General features: G+C 44.2%; 1 protein-coding gene across 1 annotated transcript in view; it reads left to right on the top strand.

Annotated features, from left to right (window-relative positions):
- Positions 1–10,604: 10,604 nt before the first annotated feature.
- Positions 10,605–27,947, top strand: part of CTNND2 (catenin delta 2) — a 303,251-nt gene continuing 285,908 nt past the window's right edge. Inside the window, exon 1 of the mRNA XM_054985091.1 lies at positions 10,605–11,102. Coding sequence (XP_054841066.1) covers positions 10,712–11,102 — 391 coding nt within the window. The 5' untranslated portion in view covers positions 10,605–10,711. The remainder of the gene's footprint in view (positions 11,103–27,947) is intronic.

Here is a 27,947-nt window from a genome sequence, read left to right as displayed (position 1 = left end):
TTTCAGCATAACCTACCACACAGGGCGGTTGTAAGGATAAAATGGATGAAAGCTGTGTTGGGTCCCCATTGGAGAGAATGGCAAGGTATAAATGGAATAAACAAATAATGAATAAAGGCTTTTGTAAATAGGGCTTACACTTAGGGATCCCATTCCCTCAGTGGGGGTGAGGGATCCCTGCTTTCACCTTCCTCCCCCCCCCCACTTCCATTTACCTTCCTAGTGGGGGAGGAAGGCATGGGAAGGGGCCTCCCAGGCACGCTCCCAGGGGGGCGCAATGACATCACTGACACCATTGCTCCACCCCAGGAGCACTCCTGCCCTTTGAGGCCCAAATCAGCCTGTTGTGAAGCGGGCACACCCCCTGTGCAGTAACGTTACCATGTGCGAGTAAACGAGAGAGATGGAAGGAAGGAGGTTAGAGCCAGGTCTCCCCCCCCCCCTCCTACCGCAAGGGTAAGGGGATCTGGCAACCGTACTTACACTTGTTCATGCTGCTTCTTTCCTCTCAAAGGTGTTACATATTTGTTTAGGAAATGTATGTGCCTTCTCTCCAAAGTCCTGCTTGGGTTGGTTTGCAAAACAGTACCATGAAATAATGATGACAAAAAAATTAACAATACAAATCAAACCAAACTATTGATACAGGAAGCTTATGTCAGTGCATAATTAGACTTTGAGGGATTGCTTAGAATGCATATGCTACTGTTATCATGGGTGGATCACACATCATTTAAAATAAGTTATGTTTCAAACTCACGTGCCATTTTTGAACCTGCCCACTCAGTGGCATTCATCAATTAGTGGCATTCATCAAGTCAGCAGCACATGCTCAGTACTTTGGCCATGTAAGAAATGTGTTAGATCTTACTTAGAACACGGGATCAATGTGAACACACTCCACTTTGGGAGTCTGGCAGGCAAAGAGGAGGGGCTGTGGCTTAGCGGCAGAGCATCTGCCTTGCATGCCAAAGGTCCCACTTTCCGCCCAAAGCATCTTAAGGCAACTTCACGTGTATCTGTAAACTATGAAAGTCTGAGATACCAGAGAAACAAACCATGCAACTTCTAACGTCTCAAGACAACCAAACAACCCCACCACTTTTGTGATATTTGTTTCTTCTGTGTCAGTTGGGCGAACAGGGATCTCTTCCAAAAAAGGAAACTCCCTTCATTACCAAAAGCCACAGAATATCTTTTATTAGGGCACAAAACCGTGTGTAAGCTTTTGAGTTTTCAACAAGCTTTTCAACTTTTCAACAAGCTTCTCAACAAGTTTTCAACTTTTCAACAAGCCGAGTGTTTCCTTTAAAAAGGATGCTTCATTTAATAGGGGAAGAAGAGTGCTTTTCTCACCACCCTCCCGTGCATCTTTCATGTGACTGCTTATATCCCTGTTTAGCAACCATCGCTGCATATGGCCCTGATTCTGCTTGTCTCTGGCCATTTAGCAGGAAGAGCTTTCTAGTTCAGGATGACAGTTGTAACTGGCTGAGCCCGCCTCCCCCACCCCCCCATCCCTGCTTCAGCTTCTGTGTTTTCACTGCCTGGCTCCCTATTTGGTCCTGTAGGATCCTTCCTACACTGCATGATAACAAAAAAAAAATTAATCATACAACTTCTCTGCCATGTGAAAGTTTAAAAAAGAACTTTTTAATACAAGCATTTAAAACACTTCTGATCACTGGTTAAACAATCCACCAGAGCACATTATTCTAATTTGAGTGTAAAACTCGTATCATGAGGTAGCTAGATTTTTTTAAATATCCCTTATTTCAAGATAGCAAAGAGTCTGGTAGCATCGTTAAGACTAACCAACTTTATTATAGCATAAGCTTTTGAGAGCCACAGCTCTCTTCATCAGATGCACAAAGAGAGCTGTGGCTCATCAGATCTGATGAAGAGAGCTGTGGCTCTCAAAAGTTTATGCTACAATGAAGTTGGTTAGTCTTAAAGGTGCTACTGGACTCTTTGCTATTTTGCTACTGCAGACTAACACGGCTAACTCCCTTACTTCAAGTTGTGTGATCTTTTAACTGCTTCTGTCTACTTGTCTAGTGTTGGTTCTTCCCTCTCCTGTGAGGATCTTAAGAACTTACAATTCCCATCACATGTCATTCTTCTGAGGCAATATTGTAGGACAATTAAATTGCTGCTCTGTGCTAATACATCTCCCATTGTATAGTCACTAACTTTACCTCCAAAAGTGATTATCAGAAATGTTACTAAATGTAGACTTCTGGTTGGGGCCAGCTATCAGGAGCGTGTGATCTTGATATTACAGCAATTACACTGGCTACTAACCGATTCCTGAGCACTATTGAAAGTGTTGGTTTTGTCCTTTAAAGCCCAATATGGCTTGAGATCAGAGTATAAAGACTGTCTTCTCCCATATGTTCCTGCCCGAAAATTAAGATTGCAGGAAGAGGCTCTCCCCACTGAGAACGTAGAAAATTACCTGGTGGACACACGAGGAGGGCCTTTTCAGTGGCAGTCTCACAATTATGAAACAGCCTCCCCAGGGGCGTGAATTTGGCCCATTCATTATTGATCTCAGGAGACAGCTTTTAAAAGGAGGCTTAAAAAAAAGTCTCCTTTTAATTAACTTTATTAGTTTCTATTTTTATTAGCGGTCTTAAACTACTTTAAATTGTGCTTTTTAAACTTGGTTTTATTCATTTATGATTGTTTTTATTTATATTGCAAGCCACCTTGAATTCCTGCAAAGTAGAAAGGTAGCTAATAAATATTTTAAAATAAGTAGTAACATTCATCAATTGAACTGGGGGATTTATTTCTCCTCCCCAAATGAGTAGCCCACATCATTATCTTAAACCTAAGCACTCATGCTACAAATCACACATTTGTTATGTTTAAGCTTGACACAAAACAAATGAAAGTGGAAAAACAGTTGGCCTTTAAAAAGGTATGAGAATTACATAAGAAGATCTTGACATTGTTTAGCAGTATGTCCAAACTCTATGGCAATAAACTATGATTTATACAAATTATATGATTAAGGTATAATTCTGGGTCAGATCAGTTTTAAGTTTGAATCTCTAGGCAAGAAAAGTACATGGCAGATGATATAAAATTATAAACACTACGTCTTCTGATCCAGCTCATTTTGAATAACTAGAAGCCTAAATTGTTGTAAAGACTGACAGTATATTAAAAGAACTTCTGTTTTGTGAGTCCCCTCAAGCAGGTTCCCTGGAAAGGCAGCACACACATTTTCTAAATGAATGAATGAACTTTCTGTTCTTTTTTGTCATTTTCATTGTGAAAAGTGACCTCAGATTCCTTTCACGGTAGCCCCAGCAATCAATTATAATCAAGCAGAACTAGCTAGCAATATGGAAGGTGGATGATTTAACTTTTTTATCATAAATTATTTGTCAGGTATCTTCAAAATATAAACTGTATCTTTGAAAAATGTCTACTGATGACAATATCTCTGGCTCGGTGCAGATGTAAGGAACTGTCTCTTCTCATGGCCAGGCCCTCCTGCGTGCCAGCCCACCAGGGAGAACTTCAAACATGCTGTTTTTGATACGGAACGTCAGGGCCCTTTTCTGCTTCTATTACAGATCATGGGAATTTTTCTGCTTCTGGTCCAAAATGAAATAGGATTAGTCTTTTCACAGGATGTGTGTGCGCACATATATAACTTGATTTACAGAGTGGTTTTGTAATCTTTCTAAAAGCACAGTTGTAGCCTGCATAATGGTATAGGGAAAGTACAATATATGTGTAGAAGAACACAGAAATATTTTAAACATGCTTTCAGCTTATCTGCTTCACACTGTTAGCAGATACTGTGCAGGATCATATTAATTCTTAGGGCATAATGCAGTTTATTGTAGATATACCAGTAACAGGAGTAGTAATTGTATGTCCACAGCACGACATCTGAAATCATACATTCATTTTGCTCCCGAGGAATTAAATGACTGACACATTTTTATCACTGTTAGACTGATCCTGTTATCTACATCAAGCCTCACGCTGTATTGCCTAGAGATTTTATTACAGGCATAGTAGGCTGCCTGACATCTCCAGTGAAGGCTGCATAACACTTTCCATTATAGCAAAATGTTTTCAGGACTCATGTGTGTGTGTGCGCATGTGTGTGTGTTTTAAACAAACTACTTGGACAAATGCTTTCCATTTCTCAGACCCACCTGAGGCATAGTCTTTATATACTTAAAGCTTGTGCAAATGTGAGCAAATAAATTGCTTGCTGAGCCAAACTAAAAACCATCCAATCTAATAAATTGTTTCCAACAGCAGCTCACCGGGTACCTCTAGAAGCATGAAGGTGAGGGTCCATCTCTCTGTTTGTCCCAAGCATCTTGTATTGTAAGGTGTACTTTTATTTTTATTTATTTATTTATATACTGCCTTTCTCCCCAATGGGGAACCAAAGCAGCTTACATTGTTCTACTCTCCTCCATTTATCCTCACAACACCCCTGTGAGGTAGGTTAGGCTGAAAACATGACTGGCTCATGGTCACTCAGTGTGCTTCTGTGTTAGAGTGAGCATTCGAACCTGGGTCTCTCATATCCTAGTCTGACTCTCTCGTATATCACACTGGCTCTCTCTGCTTCCAGATATGGAGGTTTTCATGGCTAACAGATATTAATAGACATATTCTTATATGAGTCTGTCTAGTTGGTTTTGAATCCTATTTAAGCCAATGTGGTATATTGGTTGCAGTGTCAGATTAATAGTGGAAGACCTGGGTTCAAATCCCTCTTCAACCATGCCTGCTTCACAGGATTGTTTGAAGAATAAAATGGGGCCCATGACCACATACATCACTGTGAACTTCTTGGACAAGGCACAAAATAAAAATGTCTGTAGCAGCAATAATAATGACCTTCCATACATCTTGTGACAATAAGTTTATTAATTGTTGAGTGAAGAACTGTTATCTCTCTCAAACCTACAAACCAACTTCTGCTAGAGATCTCAAGCTATATTGTTATATGAAAGAGGAAAACCTGTCTATCCATTTTCTCCTCATTTTTCATAATTGTATAAAGCCCTTAAGCAGGCAGCCTCCAGAACACTTGGGAGTAAGCTAGATTTTTGCCATGTTTGAATTGGGTAGCTTTGGACCTTTGATTCCTCCCCAGTTTTCTAGGTTTACACTGCAATCCTAAAGAGAGTTACTTAGGTCTAAGCCCATTGAAATCAGTGGGCTTAGACTAGAGTAACTCTCTTTAGGATTGCACTGTTAGAGTGTGAGCAATTCGAGTCCATAGTTTTTCAAAAGTTGTTATTGAACAGGGCACTTCAACCATTTTTAAAGTTAAATGCCATTATGAAAATGCTAATAACCATTTCTGAATATTAAAATTATAGTAGAATGATTCCTTATAAGTTGGTTAACATATCCTAGTTTACATCTGAATGAGTCTGAGGGCAGATAGTATGATTAGTCCTCACAAAGCTATTGGGGGAGAGTATTTTTTTAAAAAATCACGAACTATTTATCTGCATATCTAGGAAGTCTCCCTAGGTTCCCAGGGGTTTTCCTTGTTGCCCACTGATGATCGGCGGCAGGTGGTAAACCCCCCATGATCGCCTGCCACTGGCAGGCAACCCAGGGAAGCGTGCACCAGGTGTGCTTCCAGTTGGGCACCATGGCATCACTTCCTGAAGTGTCGTTGTTGCGCCAGCCACAGGTGTGCACCTACACTTCACTGGGGCAAATTTTGCCCCTAAATAGGCCAAAATCAGCCCCAAACAAAGTGCGGGAGCACGCTCATGTTGGCGTGATAACATCATTTCCTGGAAATTAGATCATCGTGCATCTCCAGGAGACTTCCAGAGGTAAGTCCGAGGTCCCCCATCACTCACGTTGACCTTGTCAGTGGGTCAGCCATTTTCTCTGCCTTTGTGATAGGCCCTCAGCCATTAAGTTTGCTGTTTGAGGGAGCATGCAGGAAGCCTGCAAAGAATTGTGGGTGAGGGGCATAAACAACCAGGACGGACACACACACACCCTCCCTAGCATAGTATTACCTCTCTATGACCCCTATGGAGTCATCTGTTTGGACAGGGAAAACATATCCTGTGGTGTAGCGGTTAAAGTGTTAGACAAGGATCCAGGAGACCCAGTTCAAATTCCCACTCAGCTGTGGAAACTTGCTGGGTGACCTTGGGAAGTCACACTCTCTCAGCCTAACCTGCCTCACAGGGTTGTTGTGAGGATAAAACGGAGGAGAGGAGAATGTAAGCCATTTTGAGTCCCCTTAGTGGAGATAGGTGGGGTATAAATAGTCAGCAGGTAAATAACTAAATACCCTTGCTAAGTATGGGTCCAGCAGGTTCTACAGAGTTGTATATGAGATTACCCTTCCGTTGCCACCAGTCTCTGGATAAATTTCATGTGATGAAATGCATCATATGCTTCCTGCAGGCCACAGCAGAAACTGAGACCTTTGGGACAGACTGCATATGTTGATGATACTGTTGGTGTGTATCTGAGCAGATCTAACATGGCCCGGTGCAGTAGGAAAACACATTCTGGACCCAGTCCACTGCAAAATTCAATGAATTTGCTCCTGTGTTTCAGTAAGCTCTTCCCAGACACACCCCAGAATCCACCACTGAATTCCCATTTATTCCAAGAATCCTACAGCAAGCTTACATCACATCAAAAAGTATAAACCTTTGCTAAGCTTTTTGCTGATAAAATAGCACAAATATGCTCTGACTTGGATCTGTCTGTAATTTAGATGAGGCAGAAGAAATGCTTAATATACTGTCCAGTCCACTTATGGACCCTTTTGATCCAGTTATGATGATGGATCTTGACAGGATCCTGGCATCTCTGAAGACTACTGTTTGTGCACTGGATCCTTGCCCAGATTGGTTACTAAAATCATGTTAAGGACTACCTAAATGCACCCTTGATGTTTATCATAAAGATGTCACTATTTCAAGGCACTTTCCCTGGACTGTTCAAAGAGGTGGTTTTCCACCCACTACTTAAAAAGCCACTAGGGAGAAAGGTGGACTGTAAATAATGTAAATAAATAACCCAAGGAAAAAATTCTGTTAGAAGTATCCAGTGAAAATAACATTAATCTTGAACATTTACTCAGAAAAAGCATGGTTAAAAGAATCTATAACTGTAAATACGTTGGCTCAGAAGTAAATCACTGATTTAATAAAAATCTTCCCAACCATGTATGTTTAAGACTGCTGAAACCACTTACAAGAGGAAGGCTGTCATCAAAGCAAGAGAAATGAATAGCAGCCTCTTTGGGTGAGCACTGCCCTGATGAAGGGCTACTGCTGTTGGAAACAAGTCAGGATCCTTGCTTTTCTGCTTAAAACCTTTTCTCTCTCTGTTTAGTTGGCTTCATTGTGTCTTACGGAGTTCCGGCACCTCTTGAAAATGGTCACATAGCCAGTGGCCCCGCCCCCTGATCTCCAGACAGAGGGGAGATTAAATTGCCCTCCATGTCACTGAGCGGCGTGGAGGGCAATCTAAACTCGCCTCTGTCTGGAGATCAGGGGGTGGGGCCACCGGCCATGTGACCATTTTCGCTGAGGGCGATTTAAACTTTAAAAAACTCCCCCCTTGTTCCAGCTGACCCAAAGTGACGTCATTGTGCGGTCCTCAGTTCCACCACTGAGTTCCACCACCTCTTTTCCCAGAAAAAAAGCCCTGGTCTTATGGTACTACTTTCTTTAGTTTGACTTAAGCTGAAGGAACATTCTTTTAAGCCATTGGTCTGAATAACTCACACTACAATCTCTCTAAATGCCTTCTAACATTTAGGGGCATTCTTTAATGTTTCAAATAAATCCGCATGATCAAGACAGAGAGCAGCAAAGGGCGAGGGAGGAGATAGGAGAGCAGCAATGGATCTGAAGTGTGGCTTTCAACAGAGTGCCTAGCTATCTCTCACTCTGGCAGCATGCTGTTATTAGAGGATTTTAATGTTACCAGATTAACAGCCAGAGATGATCTCTTGAGCCTAAGATCCCTGATAAAAACTGGAATGCAGTCTATGCAGGAAGATAAAGAGGTACGTTCTATTCTTTGCTGTTCCAGAAGGGACTCAGGCACATAATTGAAATTTTTAATAGGGAGCATCTGTTGAAGATTTTCTCTCGCCTTCCTCCTCCTCTTCTTCTTTTTTTAATTACAAGATTTAGGGAACCTTTGAACAGCACTGTGGAACTGACAGGGAAACCTCAGACCTCCTGTGCAGGTGTGCCTGATGCTGCATCCTTTTCATGTGAATGCAATTTTTCGCCTGGATTGGATCCAGAGGAAGGGTCTCACCCTTTCCACAGCCCCACCTTTCCCCTCATTTCTTGGTATGCTTTGTCAATAAGTAAGTAACTACTACTTCAGAAGAGGCATCTGCAGAGAAAGGGTTTGTTGGAAGGCAGGGGGGACATGGCATTTTCTCCCATGTTATTTAAGCTGGTATCCAAAGATACACCTCCTCTGGACACAGAGTACCATTTCACTATCTCCATTAACTCAACCACTGTTGATAGCTCTATCCAGCATGAATGGTCTAATCCTTTGTAAAGCCACCTTAAGCTAGTAGCAATCGCATCTCGTAGCAGTCAATTCCGTAAGTTGATTATGCACTGGCATTCTTCTACATGTCCAGTACAGGCACAGAAATATTACTGGGGAGTAGCCTGGCAGTTCTTGCCTTCCAACCATGGTTGTTCAGTTCAGTGACCCGTTTTACAAACAGGGAACCAGGAGCAAGGATATCCACTGCAACAGAGAATCTTATTAGGAGTGACTGGGACTAGAGCGAGAAGTTAACTGGTAGGCACCCCAGCTTACTGTTTCCAGGAATAGACAAGAGTTCTTACGGACAAGCAGAACTGTTCCTAGTAACACATTCCATCTACTTTGCCATTTCATGACTACAGCTGACTAAGCTCTCCAGCCTGCCAATTCTAGCTGCAGGTTTGCAGGGTCCAGTATACATTGCGATGTTGTCTCCAGGTATCGTAACAAACATTATAGGGCCAAGGGGGATTAGTATATACTTTATAAAATGCCCAGCTCCCTGCAACATAATCCAGAAATTGAGCCTTTAATCAGACACCAGCTGGGACGGCATGCAGGCTATACTTGTTGGTTGCTTTATCCCATAATAGTGCACAACCAGGAAGCTTCTCAAAGAGGGATGCAGGGCTGTTGTTGTTTTCATTTTCCAAATGTGTAAATCAAATTAAGAACTCAGTTGGATAGTATGAATACTCAGTTTAATATTGCTTCTATTCTGCTTTCTGTTTCTCCCACGCTCAGAAGTTATGTGTCCAGATTAAATTGGCCTCTTCTTGTTTTATAAAAAATGTGTCCATACACATTTGCGTATCATACAATTGCATCTGAGGTAGCTTGGTATTAGCAACTAATTCCTGTTGTACAATATATGCATATTTATACTCAAATTTGCATTGGTTTTATGCCAGTTTAACTGTCACCCCCTCCCAATCCTAGGAAATGTAGACTGGTAATGGTATTGATAGAGTTCACTAGTTGCCATCCCAGATCACAGTTTGTATTCTGCATGAGATTGCACTGTACTTTTGGGATCAGTGGGTTGAGAACTTCTGTATTTGGCAAGTCCAGAGAGGCAGCAAAATCAAACAGGAGTCCAGTGGTAACGTAAAGGTTAACAAACCATACTTTGGTATAACTTGTGAATGCTTTATGCTGGAATAATGTTTAAGCCTTTACAGGGCTGCTGGACTCCTCTTTTATTCTACACAGCACTGCAATATTAAAACGAATGGGTTTAGACTCAGCAATATCACACTGCATAGGATTGCCGTGCAGTATTAAAATCCAATGGGGTTAGATTACATAAACTCTGCACAATAGCAGGATTTGAGTCTAGTGGCACCGAGACCAGCAGGATTTTCAGGGTATGCAGTTTTGAGAGTGGGAGCTCCCTTCCTCAGATGCAAGGAGGATTGGAGATCCCTGACCCTGATCTCCACTCTTTGTATCTGATGACGGGAGTTCCGACTCTGGAAATCTTACACCCTGGAAATCCTGCTGGTCTCCCAGGTGCCCCTGGACTCAGCTTCTGCTGTTCCACTGCAAACTAACAGGGCGACTCACCTGACACCACCAGCCCGGGGGAGCGGGGGGGCGTCCGGCAATCCTACGGAGGGGGGGTCCGAGCCGCAATAAAGAGGTCCCAGACCTGCGGCGCGCGTTTAATCCCCTCCCCGATTCTCTTGCACTGGCCAGGAGGGGCGTTTAAGGTGGATTTCCCTTAAGGTGGTTTTCAGCGCAATCCTAAACAGATTTACTCCAGTCTAAGCCCATTGATTCCAGTGAGCTCAAACTGGAGCAACTCTGCTGAGGCCTGCACTGTTTGCTTGCTCCCCGCCCCCAGCCCGCTCCCCTTCCCTTCCTTCTGCTCTGACTCTCGGCTCGCCGGCTCTTTTCTCTCCCCGCCCCTGCGCAGGGCACCGCCGGCCGGGCAGCCCACCTCGCCGCCTCGGAGGCGCCGCCGCCGCCGCTGCCGCGGGAGCCCTTCGCGCCGAGCCATGGGAGCGCCTTCCACTTGCCGGACTCCTCCTCGTCGTCGTCCTCCTCGCAGCCGCCGCCCCAGCCGCCGCCGCCGCAGCACTCGCCGGCCCTGTACTACGCCAGCTCCACGCTGCCGGCGCAGAGAGTGAGCTCGCCGCTGTCCATGCAGCAGGTGGGCTCGCCGACCAAGCTCCAGCGCGCCGGCTCGGCCTCGGAGAGCGCCAGCAGCGCCGCCGCCGGCTACGGCACCGCGCAGCGCGTCTCCTCGCCCAAGCAGTCGCCCAGCCGCCTGGCCAAGTCCTACAGCACCAGCTCGCCCATCAACATCGTCGTCTCCTCGGCCGGCCTCTCGCCCTCGCCGATCCGGGTCACCTCCCCGCCCACCGTCCAGTCCACGCTCTCCTCCTCGCCCATCCACCAGCTGAGCTCCACCATCGGCACCTACGCCACGCTCTCGCCCACCAAGCGCCTGGTCCACCCCGCCGAGCAGTACGGCAAGCACTCCCAGGAGCTCTACGCCACCGCCACCCTCCAGAGGCCGGGCAGCCTCGCAGGTAAGGCTCGCTCCGCTTGGACGCCTTGGCGCCCGCGAACCCCAGGCCGAGCTCCGGAGTGGCCTTTGAGGGCAGCCGCCGCCGCCAGCTGCCTCGGTCCAGCCCCGCTGACTCCGAAGGAAATCCCCATCGCCCCCAGAGGGCTTTGCTTCCGAGTAAGCAGGTCCCAGGTTGCAGCCTTCCTGTGACCTCCACCGGCTTGGAAAATAGGAACGCCAACCCCATGGGGCTTGGGTCCAGCAGCACCTCAAAGACCGTTCCCGGGGGTGAGCTTTCCAGAGTCACAGCTCCTGTTGTCAGAAGGGACTCTCGGCAGCTCATACCCACCCTGGAAATCTAGTTGGTCTGTAGGCTTGATCTTCTGCTACAGACCAACAGACCTGAAACTGCCCTAGTGGGGTTTGTAGTTCCTGCTCCCCTGGGGACTTTTAATTTGTTACCGATGAAGCACCCCTACTATTTTTTTTCAGCCCTGGACACAGCCTGGGTTTCCCCCCTGAACTTTTAAAAAGTAGCCTGTTTAAATTCCTCTGATGGATGTGTTACTGCCTTTAGCTTATATTTTATAGGGACTCTTGTGTGTTAATAACAGTCATGCTTTTTTGTTGTTCTTGATTAGATTATTAAGTACAATTACATTTAAGTGCTGATCCTATCGTCTGTTTCCTACTTTCATTAGCAAGAATCAGCAATGTTTAGTAGCCACATTCTGCATCTGAAGTGCCAAAATAGATCTTCCTAATAATTTGACAACTAAGTGGTATACTTGAATTATTATTTTTTTTGTTCTTATGAAGAAGACTAGAGATATTGCTATAGCAACAACTGTCATGCTCGTATGTTCACTGACATATATGGATAGATATGACTGTAAAGAATTCAAAGGAGACAGGATATTAATAATATCAGGTAAATATTCAAGTGACTCCCCTTTTGGGCGGGGGAGGAAGCATGAAGTAGGAGACAGTAAATTCTGTTATAGCACAATTAGTCATGGCTGCAGGCTAGGTTGTCTAAAAATTTAATCAAGTATCATATTCTGTTACTAAGTGGTCTTGTTCTCTAGGTATAATTTTTATAATCTTTCCCAAAAAAGTGAACTGGCAAAAGATCTGATTGCAGAACAAGTCTGTTAAGAATATTGGAGGGTGTGGTCCAAAGGCACATGATACAGCAAAACAAAGCAAGAGTCCAACGGCAACTTAAAGACGAATAACATCTATTTCAATATGAGTCATAGCTCACTTCATCAGATGGAAAATCTTATGGGGAATGTTGGAGGGGTCAAGGCTTGATGTGTATTACACCATGAGTCTTTCGTGTATAAAAATGTAAGAGGGAAAGGGAGGAGCTGATGTAGAAAGATTTGATGCAAGTCCTGTCATAAATCAACAGCATTTGCAGTTACGTATATTGGAAGGTGAGGGAGGTCAGAGGTTCAAACAGATAGGCAAATAGTTTAAATGGAAATTAACTGATATTGGTACAAGGTTATAGTCTGATGAAACTTGTTAAGAACAACTAATTTTGATTTCTAAAAAGTTGGTGCTGAAGAGAGCTATTAGAGATTGAAATGACTGAAATCTCATATCTGATGAAGGGAGCTGTGGCTCTCAAAAGCTTATACTCTGGAAATTTGTTAGTATTTAAGGTGTTACTGGTCACAAATCTTGCTCTTCTACTACAGACCAACACGGCTACCCACCTGAAACCAATAGGCACTGTGGTAGACCCGTGCTGCACACAAGTTTCATTTAGTAGTTTGTTCAGATGTTATAAACTAATAAACACCTATAAATTTTCACAGAATGAGAGTGCACTTTGTACTTTGATATGGGTCATTCAGGGTTGCCAGCTCGAGGTTTGGAATTCCTGGAGATTTGGGGGGTGGAGCTTGTAGAGAGGAGGGTTTATGGAGAGGAGAGATCTTATCTTCTTACTATATAATTGAGTAAGCATGTTTCAGACAACTCACTTTATACCCTGGTTCACCACCAGAGGGCGCTGCCACAGAGGAGAGCCCAGGAAACCACCATATCGCTCCAGAAAACATGCCGTGGTGGGAAACCCAGGCAGGGAACAGGAGCAGAGCAGGTGGCAATGCCCTCCCCGTTCCTTAACCCAGCTGGTATTAGATGCAGAGCAGGTGGCAATGCCCACCCGGCACCTTAACCCAGCTGATATTTGAAGCAGAGCAGCTGGCAATGCCCCCCCTTTCAGCCAGCCAGTATTAGAAGTGGAACAGGTGGCAGTGCCCACCGCCACCTTAACCCAGCTGGTATTAGTGCCAGAGAAGGTGGCAATGGCCAACCCCTTCAGGCAGCTGGTATTAGGAGTGGAGCAGGTAGCAATGCCTGCCCCCTGCGTTAACCCAACGGATACTAGGAGTGGAGCAGGTGAAATACCCACCCCTCTTTAGCCAGCTGGGATCAAAAGCAGAGCAGGTAGATAGGCCTACTCTACACCTTAACCCAGCTTGTATTAGGAGTGGAGCAGGTGACAATGCTCACTCCCCTTCAGCCAGCTGGTATTAGGAATGCAGCGGGTGGCAATACCTGCCCCCTGCCTTAACTTAGCTGGTATTATGAGTGGAGCAGGTGGCAATGCCCCTCCCCCACCTTAACACAGCTGGTATTAGGAGCAGAGGAGGTGGAAATGCCCATCCCTGCCTTAACCCAGGTGGTTTTAGGAGCAGGTGACAATGCTGCCCCCCTGAAGCCAGCGGGTAGTAGGAACGAAGAAGGTGGCAATGCCCACTCACATCTTATCATAACTGGCAGTAGGAGTGGAACAGGTGGCAATGCCCACTCCCCTTCACCCAGCTGGGATCAGGAGCGGAGAAGGTGGCTATGCCCACCCTCTGCCTTAACCCAGCTGGTATTAGGAGCAGAGCAGGTGGCAATGCCTACCCCCAGCCTAACCCAGCAGGTATTAGGAGCGGAGGAGGTGGCAATGTCCATCCCCACTTTAACCCAGGCGGTATTAGGAGCAGGTGGTGATGCCCACCACCCCCTTCAGTCAGCTGGGATAAGGAGCAGAGCAGGTGGCAATGCCTGCCCCTGCCTTAACCGATCTGGTATTAGGAACTAAGCAGGTGGCAGTGCCCACCCCACCTTATCATAACTGGCAGTAGGAGTGGAACAGGTGGCAATGCCCACGCCCCGCCTTAACCCAGCTGGTATTAGGGGCGGAGCAGGTGACTATGCACACTCTCTGCCTTAACCTAGCTGGTATTAGGAGCAGAGCAGGTGGCAGTGCTCACCCTCCTTCTCCCAAGTGGGATCAGGAGCAGAGCAGGTGGCAGTGCCTGTCCCCTTCACCCAGCTGGGATCAGGAGTGGAGCAGGTGCCAATACCTGCCCAGCACCTTCACATGGGTTGGATCAGGCACAGAACAGGAGTCAATTCCCTTCTTCCCTTCACCCAGATGGTACAAGAATTGGAGCTGGTCACAATGCCCGCCTCCTTCAACCTACTGGAATAAGGCACAGAGCAGGCGGCAATGCCCATCCCATCTTCACTCTGTTAGAATCAGGCACCAAGCAGGCAGCAATCTCCACCCCCCTTCAACCTGCCAGAATCAGGAGCAGAGAAGGTGGCAATGCCTGCACCCCCTTCACCCAGTTAGGATCAGGAGTGGAGCATGTAGCAAAGCCCACCTCCCGCCTTCGCCTGTCGGGATCAGGCGAGGAGCAGGAGGTAGTGCTCTCTCCTTCCTTCACCCAGCAGGGAACAGGTGGCAATGCCTACCCCCCCCCTTCACCCAGTTGGGATCAGGCTTGGGGAAGGCAGCAATGCCTGCCCCCTTCACCCAGCCGTAATCAGGCGCAGAGCAGAAGAAAATGCCCATTTTCCCTTCTCCCAGCTGGGATCAGGAATGGAGCAGGTGGCAATGCCTGCCCCCCTTTACCCAGCCTGTGCTGGGTATCAGATGTGCAGCAGGTAGCAAAGCCCACCACCCCTTCATGTTGCTGAGATCAGGTCTGGATGAGGTATCAATGACCACCCCCCTCCTTCACCGGCTGGGATCAGTGATGGAGGAGGAGGGAACGCCTGCCTGCCCACTCTCCCCTTTCTGGAGCCCGTTGTATTTTTCCCCACAACGGGCTTTGTTTCTAGTTAGGGTATAATACCATAAGAGTCCACTCTCCAAAGCAGTAATTTTCTCCAGGGAAACTAGTCTCTATGGCCTGGAGATCAGTTGTAATTCTGGGAGAACTCCCAACTACCACCTGCAGTCTGGCAACCCTAAACTACTCATTTTCAGTATCCAAATGTAGCAGCAGCAGCAACCTTTATTGGCAGTACATCCATGTTAACAAAAACACTCGACACAACCAGAACTCAGTCTTCAAATACACAACTTGCCTTATAGATGCAAGATACAAAAATTTAGCTACAGTTTCGGTAACTTTTTGGTTCTGAGTAGCCAGTAGAAAGATAACTTTACATTTATCAGATTTTCCAGTTTGCTCTCTCAACAGCGGGTCAATGAGTGTGGGACGTATATCACAGTAATAAGTACAATACAAAAAAACATGTTCCAGGGTTTCTACGTCTCGCTGAGCACAAGTGCATAACCTGTTAGCATATGGCGTTTTATGGAATCTCCCATAAAGTATCGCAGAAGGTAGCACATTAAACGAAGCTAACGAATACAATAAATTAGTTATAATAAATACTGTTATAATACAATATTATAATACAATGAGATTATGAAGCGATAATGTGGGGCCACTAGACAAGTGAGATATTCTACCCTATACCCATGGGGTAAAAACCCCAAACCTAGGGGTGAACATCTGCCTATTGCAAGACTCCTGAGATTCTGAATCTCGATGTCAAGGAGTCTTTGTCTGATCAGCGCATAAGCTGATTTTTCTGTGAGCGAAACCAAATCTTCAATATTAATCCCTATTGAGTTAATTTTTTTTCTGTGTTCCTTAAATAGTCCTGTTCCTGCAAATAAGTGGCACGATTACTTTCTGTCGATCTTCTATAAAAGTGGTGTTAGCTTATCAGAGGAAACTCCTCTCAATCTGGGTGATTGCCCTGAATGGCCTCCGGTATCCAAATGTACATCTACCCCTTTGCAGTTCTGGGGGAATACGTTGTGCTTTCCAATAAGGGTAAAACTGGGAGTACAACATATTGCTTGGAAGCGGGACAGTGACAGGGGTGCAATGAGGGATCGTGGCTGAGGGAAACACGACCAATGACGGGGAAATCCCATGATGGATACCCTTAAGCTTTGGGGGGCTTGAACAGGTCAATCTTTTCTATCTCTCTCTTTTTTTTTAATTACTTTCAACTGCTCTCATCGTTCTGAGGCCAGTAAGCATGCTCAGTCTTCACCGGGCCTTTTCAGAGGGGAGTAATTTACAAACATTTTTGCATTCTAAAGTACCGAAAAGCCTTGTTTACAGGTGGATTTCTTTTCTGGCCTGCATGATAAATGGTCCGTAGTGAAGTTTATTAGTAGAGGGAACAGGCAGAGGACCCTAAGGAAATGAGGCATGGGGAGATCTCAGTGGGAATCTTGGGGGGGAGGGGGCTTGGTTTCCTCATCTGCCCCTCCCCCCAACTGGCTCTCAACATTCCATGACTCCTTTTAGCACAACTTTCCTCCACATCCACTTTTTTTGCTTTTATAAATTAACCTAGCTTGTGTTTTTTCCGTCATGCTACGGAAGTTCCAACAGTGGAATCCTTACCTTTTGTGTGAGGCGTGTTTGTTTTTGTTTTGTCGCTTTTGCAGTCATGGTGGAGACCAGCCACTTTACTATTAAGAGGAATGACAAGCTGGAGGCCTAGAAGGAACTATGGAGAGGAAACAATGTAGAAATCTTCCTCTTGGGATTCTGTAAACTCTCAGGAGCTTGAACAAATTTATCATCCCTTCTTTTCCCTTGATGGGCTCTTACTTTATTAAGCCCCATTGACCATAGTGGGACTTAGTTCAGAGAAGACATGCCTAGGATTATGTTGTCAGTCTTCATCAGGCTTTTTGAAGTGTGTAAGTGGGAGAGCTTTTTCTTTTGGTTAATTTATAAAGTTAATATTTTTCTGCATACCCGGAGAGTCCCCTGAATAAGAAGAGATGCTCCCCCTCTATTTATGGGTGATTGATGCTGGATTACATATATTTATGGGTTACACACAATTTTTAAAAATATATTAAAATTGTGAATCAGTTTAGAAGAGCAATAAATTCATTTCCTTTACTGTTAATCAACTGCACACAAGACTGACACAGGAACAAGTTTACATGTTAATTTTTTTTACAGTCAGTAGCAGAGCTTATACTACGTAAGGATATTTATATGGCTTAGATTGTGAGCTTGTTAATATTTAGAACAGTTAATTGATAAATGTTTTGTTAGTTTAAACAGTTGCTGTATTAAACAAAATTTATATCCCTAGTGCAAACAATGAAGAACATTTACCTTACCAGAGAGAAAAAGATGTGCTGGGGAGCATAGAAAGCCCTGGTTTATATGAGTGTGCACGTGTGTGTTGATGTGTCCCAATATCTTGGATTCCAAAAATAGTACTTTCAAATTGTAAAATAAAAATAGTACGTTTATAAAGGAACTGAACTGGAATTAGTTATTCGATATGCTGCAGGGCGGCATTCAACCTCACGTGAAAGTATGTTTACAGGATTTGGATATTGTTGAATACATCTGCTCACAGCCACATTGGGGCGGGGGGGGGGGTGGCATTTTACTTCCCTGATATACATTGGAATTTGGCTTGGGGTAGTGAATGCATCCCAAATATAATTTGTGTAGGGTTCCCCCTGCCCTGGCAGAATTCTCATAATTTAGCAGTGCAGAAAAAAATTTTAAGTGCTGTATAGCAAAGTAGTTTCCATAGAGATGTATATCCCTTAAAAATCAGAAGCTGAATCTACCTAGATTTCTTATGTTGAACCTGGCTGATAGAGTAAACAATTTTGTAATTGGATTTTGTACCTTTATAACATGAACATATGCTTTTCCTGGAGAGAGGTGTTTGCCAGTGCAGCTGTTCAGTTGAGACATACGGATAAAAGGCAGATCAGCATTTTCCTAAAATGAACTTCTTTGCTTCTTTAAGTAAAAGATATCGCTATCAACTTTTGAAGACCCCCTCCTGGTTTTTATTTATTGTTCTACTCCAGCCTCCGTGGACCCACTGATTATGCAGGACTGTGAAATCTGCTGTCTTGAATTTTGCTGCCTGTTTTAATTGTTTTAACTGTACCTTTATGGCATTGTATTTTAATCAGGTTGTGATCCGCTCTGAGCCTGCATTGCAGAGAGAGCAGACTATAAGTCCAATAAATAAATAAATAAAATAATTTCAACTGGGAGATAGAATGTGATTCGAACTGGAGGATCTGCATGGCTTTTGACCCAAGTAAGCTGATGTATTGGAGCCTTATTGTTTCTTCTGTCAGGCTGGCTGCTGCTGTGAATTTGTTCAGTGGGCCAGGGGTGAATGGAAGTAGACTTCACATATTGGAAATAATGTAAAACTTTCAACTTTCAGCATCGGATTTTGATGGAGTTTCTGTAAAGCTTAAGAAGTGATGAAATAAATTGTGAGTCCAACAGAAAACAGAAAAAAAAAATTAAATTATTGGTATATATTCGGCCAGCTACCCAAGAGTATTCTATTATTCCAAAGACATCTTTGTAAAAACTAGTCACCTCCAAAATGTCTTTAGAACTGGGGCCCAATTCAGATGACCTTCCCTCCCAATGCCATTATCTTGATCTGAAAAAGCCCCGAGGAACTTACATTTGATCCACTTGGGCAAGTAACATGTAGCCATATCAGTACATGTGTAACCCTCGTGAGACAGGTAGCAGGCAGCTCCCTTATGCCATTGCAGGTTGGGAAAATAGCATGTGTTGGATCCTGAGCTCCCTATCCCTGAATCCGCACCCTGTGCATCTGCTCATTTGTTACCTGGCCTGGTGATGTACCCTGGAAAAACGTAACAGGCAATACTAAAAGAAGTAACATCCCATTTGTCTTCTTCTACATAGATGGTTTATTAGCAGCTAGCTCGGATGCTACAAGGGTCACTGAAATTATATGTCAGGTATTGCCACGGTCAGATGCTTCCCATCCTTAATAACTGGTTATAATTTTGAGTATCCTGAAATCTCTGACTCTTCACATGTGGCATTTTTAGTATACAGTTACGTATGTAAAGTGTGAATGTGACAAGCAAATGTTTAACACCAGGGAGCTGCAGTTCCCTTGAGTGTTGACTGCGCATTTGCTGCCAGCATTGGGGTCTGTTGTGCAGTTGTGAATAGCCCTATTTACCCTAGTTGTTGCTGATTTCTATGTGACCACGATTGTATCTTTTGTTTCTAATATTGGTCTGAAGTTCTGCATTGCATCAAGTTATGAATTTTGCTACACTAACTTCATGGAATTTAAATGTTCTCCACTCCAAGTTGGAGTTTAACAAATGGGTATGCATTATATTATGAACTGTTTGAAGTCACTTGTTTCCAGCATTGAATTCCTGGGTCTGCGCTTTGTAGGTAGGGACAGGAAGGAGAAGGAAAGTAATTTTCAAGAAAGTTTTCTGAAAAGGAGAAAATAAATAGGGCTCTTTGTTGTGGTTTGGCTTCTTTATTTCTGTAGAAGGTGGTTTTCTGCTTTATATATAAACGTTAGAAATTCAGGTCTTGTCTGCTCATGATAGATTATGACATCTCAAGAGAGGGAAACTGAACAAGTCTTTGTTTTTTTGTTTCTTAGCACTTATTTAACTCCACTGACTAATGAACTCTTGAATCAAAGGATGTCTTTGTTAAATATAAAACACTGCCAGATCTCTTCAATTAAACTCTTTTGATTCATGGTACCCAGACCTTGGGAAGGGGCTACTTTCTTGGGAGGGGGGCACTATTGAAAAAAATGTTAAGCTTCCTTTAACAAATAGAAACAGGGTTTGGTTTTGTTTTTTTACAGCTCACCTTTTTTCACAAAGACCGGTAGTGTTGCTTTTAATTTGAATAATTAGATCTCTGTTCCCTGTCTTCTGATGTCAGGGACAGACCTTGCCGTGGCAACTACTTCTGAGGGTTTTCGACAGTAATGAGAAAGTACTTGCCAGTTACTTTGGTTTGTCATGCAGTCAAGTTTGCTTGCATAAGTGGCCTTTTTGGGGAGTGAGGGTGTCACTTTTTTGGATGTGCTGTCTGATTAGGGACTTGGGTTTTAAGAAACTGGGAAAATAAGGTCCCCTGACAGTCCTTCAGTGTGACTGTTTAATGCTGAGCCAGCATTTTATGCGTTTGTGTCTAAAATGTATACTTGGCAAGAAAAAAAACCCTCTGGAAGTTTGCAAAGTCAGAGATTAAATTCAGGAATGTATGGGCCTCTCTAATATTGTCAAAAGACAATATGTTATGAAGTAAATGTTTTATACTGTACTATTCACCATTAAGTGAAGCAAATATTATTTATGTACTTGAATTCCATTCTTTCTCCAAGAGTTTAGGGCTAAACATATGGGGTTCTTTCTGCATCCGCCTGTTTGCTGGGTTAAACTGAGGCATGCTGGGAGCTTGGGAGCCGTATGGGATGGGATGGGATATGAAGGCGTGTCCACTTGGCATGAGCCCACTACTGTGTTGGTTGCACCACACTGGCATATTCAGAGAAGAATTGCAATCTAAATGAGTCTACTCAGAATCCTACTCAGGTTATTGGATAGGGCTTACTTCCAGGATTTGTTTCCCCTTAGGATAGCACTGTCAGTGTTTATGGTGCCACATATTCAACATAACCTTTATCCCATGGTTACTGTGTCTGTCATCTCCCCCACACCAGTCTCTGAGACCACCTTTCCCCCTCCCCCCAGATACTTATTTGTGCTGTGCGCATGCACAGCCCTCACATATCTGAAGGAACTGCACAGCTGCTCCAGTTGATCAGACTGAAGTGAAGCACGGCTGGGTCAAAAGGGGAACATAACTGCTGCTGAGGAAGCAGAGCCTGTCCCTACCACCAGGTCTTGCCTCTCCCTGGCCAGGTTAAAAGCTGCCCTTGGCCAGGTTGACATGACTGCGAGCCTGGGTGAGCCTCTTCAGGCCAGGGCGAAATGGTTGCGAGCTGGATTTGAGGAGGTGCACAGGGGAAAGATGTTCAAAAGGAGGGAGCTAAGGGGAAGGATCTTTGTGAGGGAAGGAGGAAGAGTCTTGGGGAGAGGGGGATAACGTTTTGTCTGACCAAAAATTGTAATGAAGCCCCAATCCAGAGCAAACGTGTGGCATGGCACTGGATGGGGGCCTTGTGCTGAGGTTTAAACAGCCAGAAGCTCATGATAAATGGCATTGCTGAAGTCCCTGCCCTCCCCAAACCCCACCCTCCCTGGGCTCTGCCCCCCCCCCCAAATCTCCAGGAATTTCCCAGCCGGGAGCTGGCAACTCTATGCAGGAGCGCTGCTTGAGGTGGCAGGCTTGGGGTGAGCAAAGAGAATGTTTTCTTACCTGCTATTCAGGCCCGTCAGCTTACTTTTGTCTGGATTTCAGCAGCAATACTGGGAACAAGAACAAGCCAGCAGGTTTGGGTGGAACTACTTTGTCTTCCTTCCATTGAGGCTGGCTGGCTTTCTCTGGTGCTGGGCAGTAAAATGACTAAAACTAGAGCAAACCTTCTCGTTTGTGCAGTAATGGTCTTTTCTGTCTCCTCCCTCCCAGGCTAAATAGGTAGGATGGAGGATAATGGCCAAAGGCCTGGGGCAGCTTCCGTTTGGCAGTGAAGGTTTTTGTATGCCATGGCGACTGAAACCCAAGCCCTACCTGGCTCTCCCCGAAATGCTCAATGGGTGTCAGAGACGGTGCGGGCTTTGTGTTGGGGACCCCTGCCGTAGGGTTTTGAAGGCAAGAGATGAACGAAGGTGGTTTCCTATTGCCTGCCTCTGTGCAGCAACCTTGGAATTCCCTCGGTGGTCTCCTGTCCAAATACTAACCAGGGCCGACTCTGCTAAAAAAAAAAATTAAAATGGCATTGATTGGTGAAGTAGCGGCAACTGGAGAGCTCCGAGGAGAGGGGTGGAGGTGAAGTGAGGGGATGGCATTGAGACTTTGCCGGGCTTGGAGAGGGAACCACCAACAGTAAGTAAAAGGCGGGGGAGGGGGAGGAACAGAGAGTGGTGGGTGGGAGGGAGAGAAATGGTTACAGGGAATTGTTAGGTAGGGGGCAGTGAAAGGCAACAGAAAAGTTAGGTGGGGGTACAGAGTAACAGGAAAAAGTTGGGAAGGGGAAAGGGTAATGGGGACAGATCGGGTGGGAGGAGGCTGCATCGGTAACGGAAACGTTGAGTTTGGGGGCAAAAGGGCAGCAGGGAAGGGTTGAGTTGGGCAGGCAAAGGATAACAGTGAAAGGTTGGGTGGAGGGCAGTGTAACAGAGAACAGGTGGGGAGAAACTAAGTAGGCAAGGGTGAGTGGAAGGGGTAAAATAGAAACAGGCAAGGGTGGGTGGCAGGGGGAGAAGTAAAGCTAGGAAGAATGGGATTCCACCACCCTGCAAATTCCCTTCCCTCCACTGTCACCACCACCCTGGTGGGACCAGCACATTTTCGGTGGAGGAGCCTGCTGTGGCTCCTCCACGTCACTTTAACACAATCTGCAACATTTTGTTGCAGCTCTCTGCTTGTTATGTATGTTTTGAGCACTGTCAATGGAAGTGAAGGGGATTTTATTACACCATCACATATCTAATGACGGCTTCTTTGCCAGGATCAAAATAACTAGTGTAGCCAAGCCCAAACACTTGTCCTTACCCAGTGAGATTTTTTGTTCCTCCTCCACCCCCCTCCACTAGCATCCCTCCCTCCCATTTCACCTTGCAATATCTTTGTAGCTTCAGAAGTCAACTTCAGAAGTCTTTTGCCATGCAACTTGGAAGAGGAGGCTGCTGTTCAGGAAGCACAAGTTCAAAGCAGCCCTGGAGTCACAGAAGCCTTTGGACCTTTAACTTTGTCATCTAGTTCATAAGCCACTTCTGTTTACTAGATGATCATATCATTAAGAGCTGCTTCTAAAGCTGTAACCTTATACTTATACAAAACCAGTCCCATCAATGTGGTTTAGTTGGGAATAGACAAGTTTAGGATCCAAGTATTGTCCAATAACAACAAGGAAAATGCCTTATCTTCTTCATATGTGTCATATTATGTTCCTCCCATGTTTTTTCAGGTTTATTTTTTATTATAATAAATATACTGGCTGACAGATTCTGAAATTTTTGCAACAAAGAGAAATCTGGGCTCCAGCCAGGAAATGGGACGTGGAACTCGACTGAATTCAAGACTTGATACAGCAGCACTTTTATATTCTAAAAACCTTTTATACATAAGCAGGATTTTACTTACAGCAGGGCTGTTAATTATGGGATATTTTGGAGGTCTTTAATTCACGAGGCATCGTAAGACAGACGGGACTTGACAGCACATAACACATGTACACTATCAACTTCTTGTGTATATTTTTTAATGTATTTATTTTTATTTATGTCATTTATAGTGCGTCTTTCTCGCTGAGACACAAGATGGATTACACAGTGTGAGATTAGTGCAGTCAGTTTCAAGGACATTTCCATAAACAATGCCATAGGTAAATAAACACAATTTTACAAAGACATAGCGTTAGTAAGTATCCAATACAGAGTTGAAGAAATGCTGAAACAGAACATAAGCAGTTCCAGGGCTGACATTAGACCACGTGAAGCACAAGTAGCTCATAGGAGCACATTATTTAAGACAACAGGTAGTACAGAAGGCAACATAGTGGTGAAGTCTATGGTCCATAATTGATTAGCGAAGCATCTGAGAACAGTTTCTAAAAAATTTTGGAATCTGTACATGTCAGATGTTAGAACATGTATTTTATTAATTGAACGGACTGTGTGTAAGGCATAGGGCCTTTTTTGTCAGTGGTTGCAGAAGTAAGGGCTCAGTTTCCTTTTGTTTTACAAATTTGAACCATTTAGAATAACTGTGTGTGATTAAAAATCATAAAGATAATTTAGGGCCTTGGTTGCTAGCCAGTTTGGTGTAGTGGTTAAGAGCACAGGACTCTAATCTGGAGAGCCGGATTTGGTTCCACACTCCTCCACTTGAAGCCAGACTTGGGCTAGTCATAGCTCTCTGGAGCTCTCTCAGCCCCACCCACCTCATAGGGGGTTTTGTTGTGGGGATAATAGCATACTTCGTAAACCGCTCTGAGAGGGCATTAAGTTGTCCTGAAGGGCGGTATATAAATCGAATGTTATGTTATGTACAGGGATCGTTTCATAGAAAAAGAGCTAGAGGAACTCAGCACAACTCATTAGCATAACTTATTAGCATATGTCACGCCCCTTGACACCACCAGAAGCGTGTCATTAGCATAATTGATTTGATCGGGCCTGAAATGACTGGGATTTGGCTGCTGCCAGACGGGGGAGTGTTCCCCCACCTGGCAGTGGCCCGATCAGGGCCATTTTGGCCCCAATCCAGGGTGGAAAGGGCCCAAAATGGCCATTTGGGGGCCATTCGGACCCAGATCAGGGCTGAAACAGCCCAGACCAGGTCAGTGCCGGGCAGGGGAGGGTTCCCCCACTCGGCACCGACCCGATCCTGGCCATTCCAGCCCCGATCACAGCAGAAATGGCCCCCAAGTAGCTGAAAATGGCCAGTTTGGGCCTACTTGGGTCCAGATCGGGGCCGAAATGGCCGGGACCTGGTTGGTGCTGGGCAGGGGAGGGTTCCCCCGCCCAGCACCAACCCGATCTGGGCCGTTCTGGCCCCAATCAAGGCTGAAACAGTCCAAAATGGCCAAAAGTCAAGTGAGCGTGGCCACCTGACACGTGACGTGTTGGAGGAACTGCTGGAACAGCGTTCCGGCATGTTCCCCCTCAAAATGAGCCCTGGTTATGTATATATGTTACGTTGCTATAGAACTGAAGCACGAAACATCATTAATGAGCAATGCTTCATGTTGACTTTTTTAAAAAGCCTATATACCATTTGTGAAAGGGAAAATTAATTAGTTATTTTTTTGTGAAAAAGCTAAAAGGTCTGTGTTATACTGTTGTTTCTACACATCACTCCAATACTTACCTTCATTGTTTTTGTTAGATTTTTTTTGCTTGATTGAATAAACAAACTTACTACCTTTTTTCTTGTTTCAGCTGTAAAATAGATATTTCAGCAGGAAGTGCTTTTTATACTTTCTTGCTTGGGAGGGGGGAAACTACAGCTGTTAGACTGAAAGAGCCCTTTCAGGGAAAGGTAGCCCTGCTTACTACCAACCTGGTATATTTATCAATGGAATATACTCAGTTAGCAGTGGAAAGTATAATTGCCGGTGTGTGTATTTGCTTGTTCAATCACTGGCTTTTGACATTATTTGCTCATGTTGGGCAAGAGTGGGTGAGAAGAAGTCTGCTTTCCAGACAGAGATGTCTGTGCTAGGTTGCCATATAGCCTTTATGAAGACTGAATTATATGTGGGCAGCAGACCTCCTGGGACTCTTGATGTGTTCCAGTTGTTAAGCTCTTGCAAGCTATCCCTAGGAGATGGCGAGAGTCATTTCGATCCCAGTTTCTTCTGTACTGTTGATAGATCACTTTAATTAAAGTTAGATTTTTGCTTTCCCCAGACCGAGATTTGAAACGCAAATATACAGTGACTTTATTCTGATGACAGTAAGGTTTTGCTTGAAGCCAGGGAACAGACTATAATCAGATTTGTGGGTGACACACAGATGGGGGAGATTGGCTCAGAAATTAAAGACAAAAATAACTCAGTTGAGCTATGTTTTAAGTAAATCTCATGGTGTTTAGATGTCTGACTCATTGGTGCCCTTCTGCATGTGGAAAGTGTATTTCCAGGATGGCTGTTTTATACCTGGCGTTAAAGAGTTGTAGTAGAAAAAGGAACTGAATCCAAAGTTCTTCCATTGCGGTGGCTGCTGCCTTCAAAAATGGGGGAAGGGTGCTAGAAGTCCAGGCTGTAGGATCCATCCATCCTGCATGCCATTTGGGTGAGCAGAGTCTGCAGAAAATGCTCTGCAAGATTCAAATCCACTAGCATCTTCGAGACCATTGAGATTTTTAGGGTATAAACTTTTGAGATTCGAAACTCGCCTTGTCAGATAATACAAAAGGGGCTTGACTCTCATACCATGAAAATCTTGTTGGTCTTTAAGGTGCTACTGGACTTGAATCTTGCTGTTCTAGTGCATGACTGCCTACCTGAAACTAGAAAATGTTTTGTTCATCTAAGCCACTGTATGTGAATCAATTCCCTTACAACTAAGTTATCTCCCTGCAACTAAGCTTTATCTTCCATATGAAGTATTAGTTCCCTAAGGATCAATCCATCTGTTACAGTCAGAAAGCAGGAAGTAACATATACATGGAGCTGAAAACTCAAGGAAGTGAACCTAGCTACACACTACAGTTAGAATCGCAAATATTGCCCTGTCCAAATTGTTGATTCTACCTATTCTGTGTTCCTATGTACAGCTCACCTAAAGTAACTTTGGGATCGGTTGCCAGTTGGCTTATGCAAGAACACGAACGTTTGTCTGTGGATTTTGTGCAGTCCCACAGGCCAGCCATGGAGATGGAGATTCCTAAGCTTTTTAAAGACCTTTCCAAGGCGCTCAGAGTTCTCCCCCTCCCCTCAGCGTGAGCCAGCATTTTTCTGCCCAAATCGGCACATGACCGAAAGAGGGAGAATGCTCCCTCAGTCTTTCCTTCACCATAAAAAGAAAAAGCGGTAAAGAAACCGTAAGAACAGTAAGAAGTGGTTTCTATTTTTTAAATACTATTCATTTGGAATTTTGTGGTCATAACCTTGCATGTTCAGAAAATATTCTCCTTTTGCATAACAAAGTTTGGTACAATACATAATTATTTAATCAATTTCTACCATTTAAAAGTAGGTCAGTGATCAAGGCTCGTTTCATTATATGTAATGCAACTGGACTACAGAGTTCTCATAAGGCTGAGAATTTCAGAGGAGCCCCTTGATAAGCTGTTAACTTGACAAGATGAATTAGCTTCCCTATTTTTCATAACCATTATGATTTGGAAGGAATATTTGAGTCTTCCAGGGTTTTGCAAATGTCAGCGTTATAGTTACTAACAGATTGTGGTGAGATCTGGTTTCCAAACGATCAAGCACTGTGAGGTTTATTAATTCAGCAAGTTAATCAGAGAGCCCCACAGCACCAAAATATAAGAAAATCCGGCCACATGGCCCTAAAGACAACAATGAGACACGGTTGATCTGCCCAGCAGTTGTTCCACTCCGTGTCACTATCTATTGAATTGTAAAGCTTGTTGTTATGGTTTTTATTAGGGATATTTTAAATGATTATTATGTATTTAAATTTCTATGGAAATGTGTGGAAATTTCTGTTTTCTCCATGATGGGATCATTGTGTTGTTGCTGTGGCTCATGCGATAAAGACTATACCAAAGTGAAAAGCATAGCCACTCTATAGCAATTCCCCCCTTAATTTATAGGCCATTCTAAACTGTAGGTCTTTTTTACCAAACTTGCTGTTCACATGATTTTTCTTTGTTATGTCTTTTGGCCAGTAATGATAGTCATGTCACTCTGTCTTTGGTAAAGTTTATATTTTGTGGCTGTAGAATTAGGCAGGCACATGATAAAAATATCTCCGAGGTCAAGTTTTAGTGAGCTGCTGATTTTATTTATCTCACACAGGTGCCTTGGGGCATGTAGATATTCTGATTTTGGAACAGGAACCAAACTTTATCAGAAACATCATGTGGCATATCTTTTCCATTTCGTTATGTAAGATTTAGCA

The sequence above is a fragment of the Eublepharis macularius genome, chromosome 7 (assembly GCF_028583425.1).
Source record: "Eublepharis macularius isolate TG4126 chromosome 7, MPM_Emac_v1.0, whole genome shotgun sequence".
Taxonomy (NCBI): domain Eukaryota; kingdom Metazoa; phylum Chordata; class Lepidosauria; order Squamata; family Eublepharidae; genus Eublepharis; species Eublepharis macularius.
Note: the sequence above shows the minus strand (reverse complement) of the source record. Positions and strands in the feature narration are given on the sequence as shown.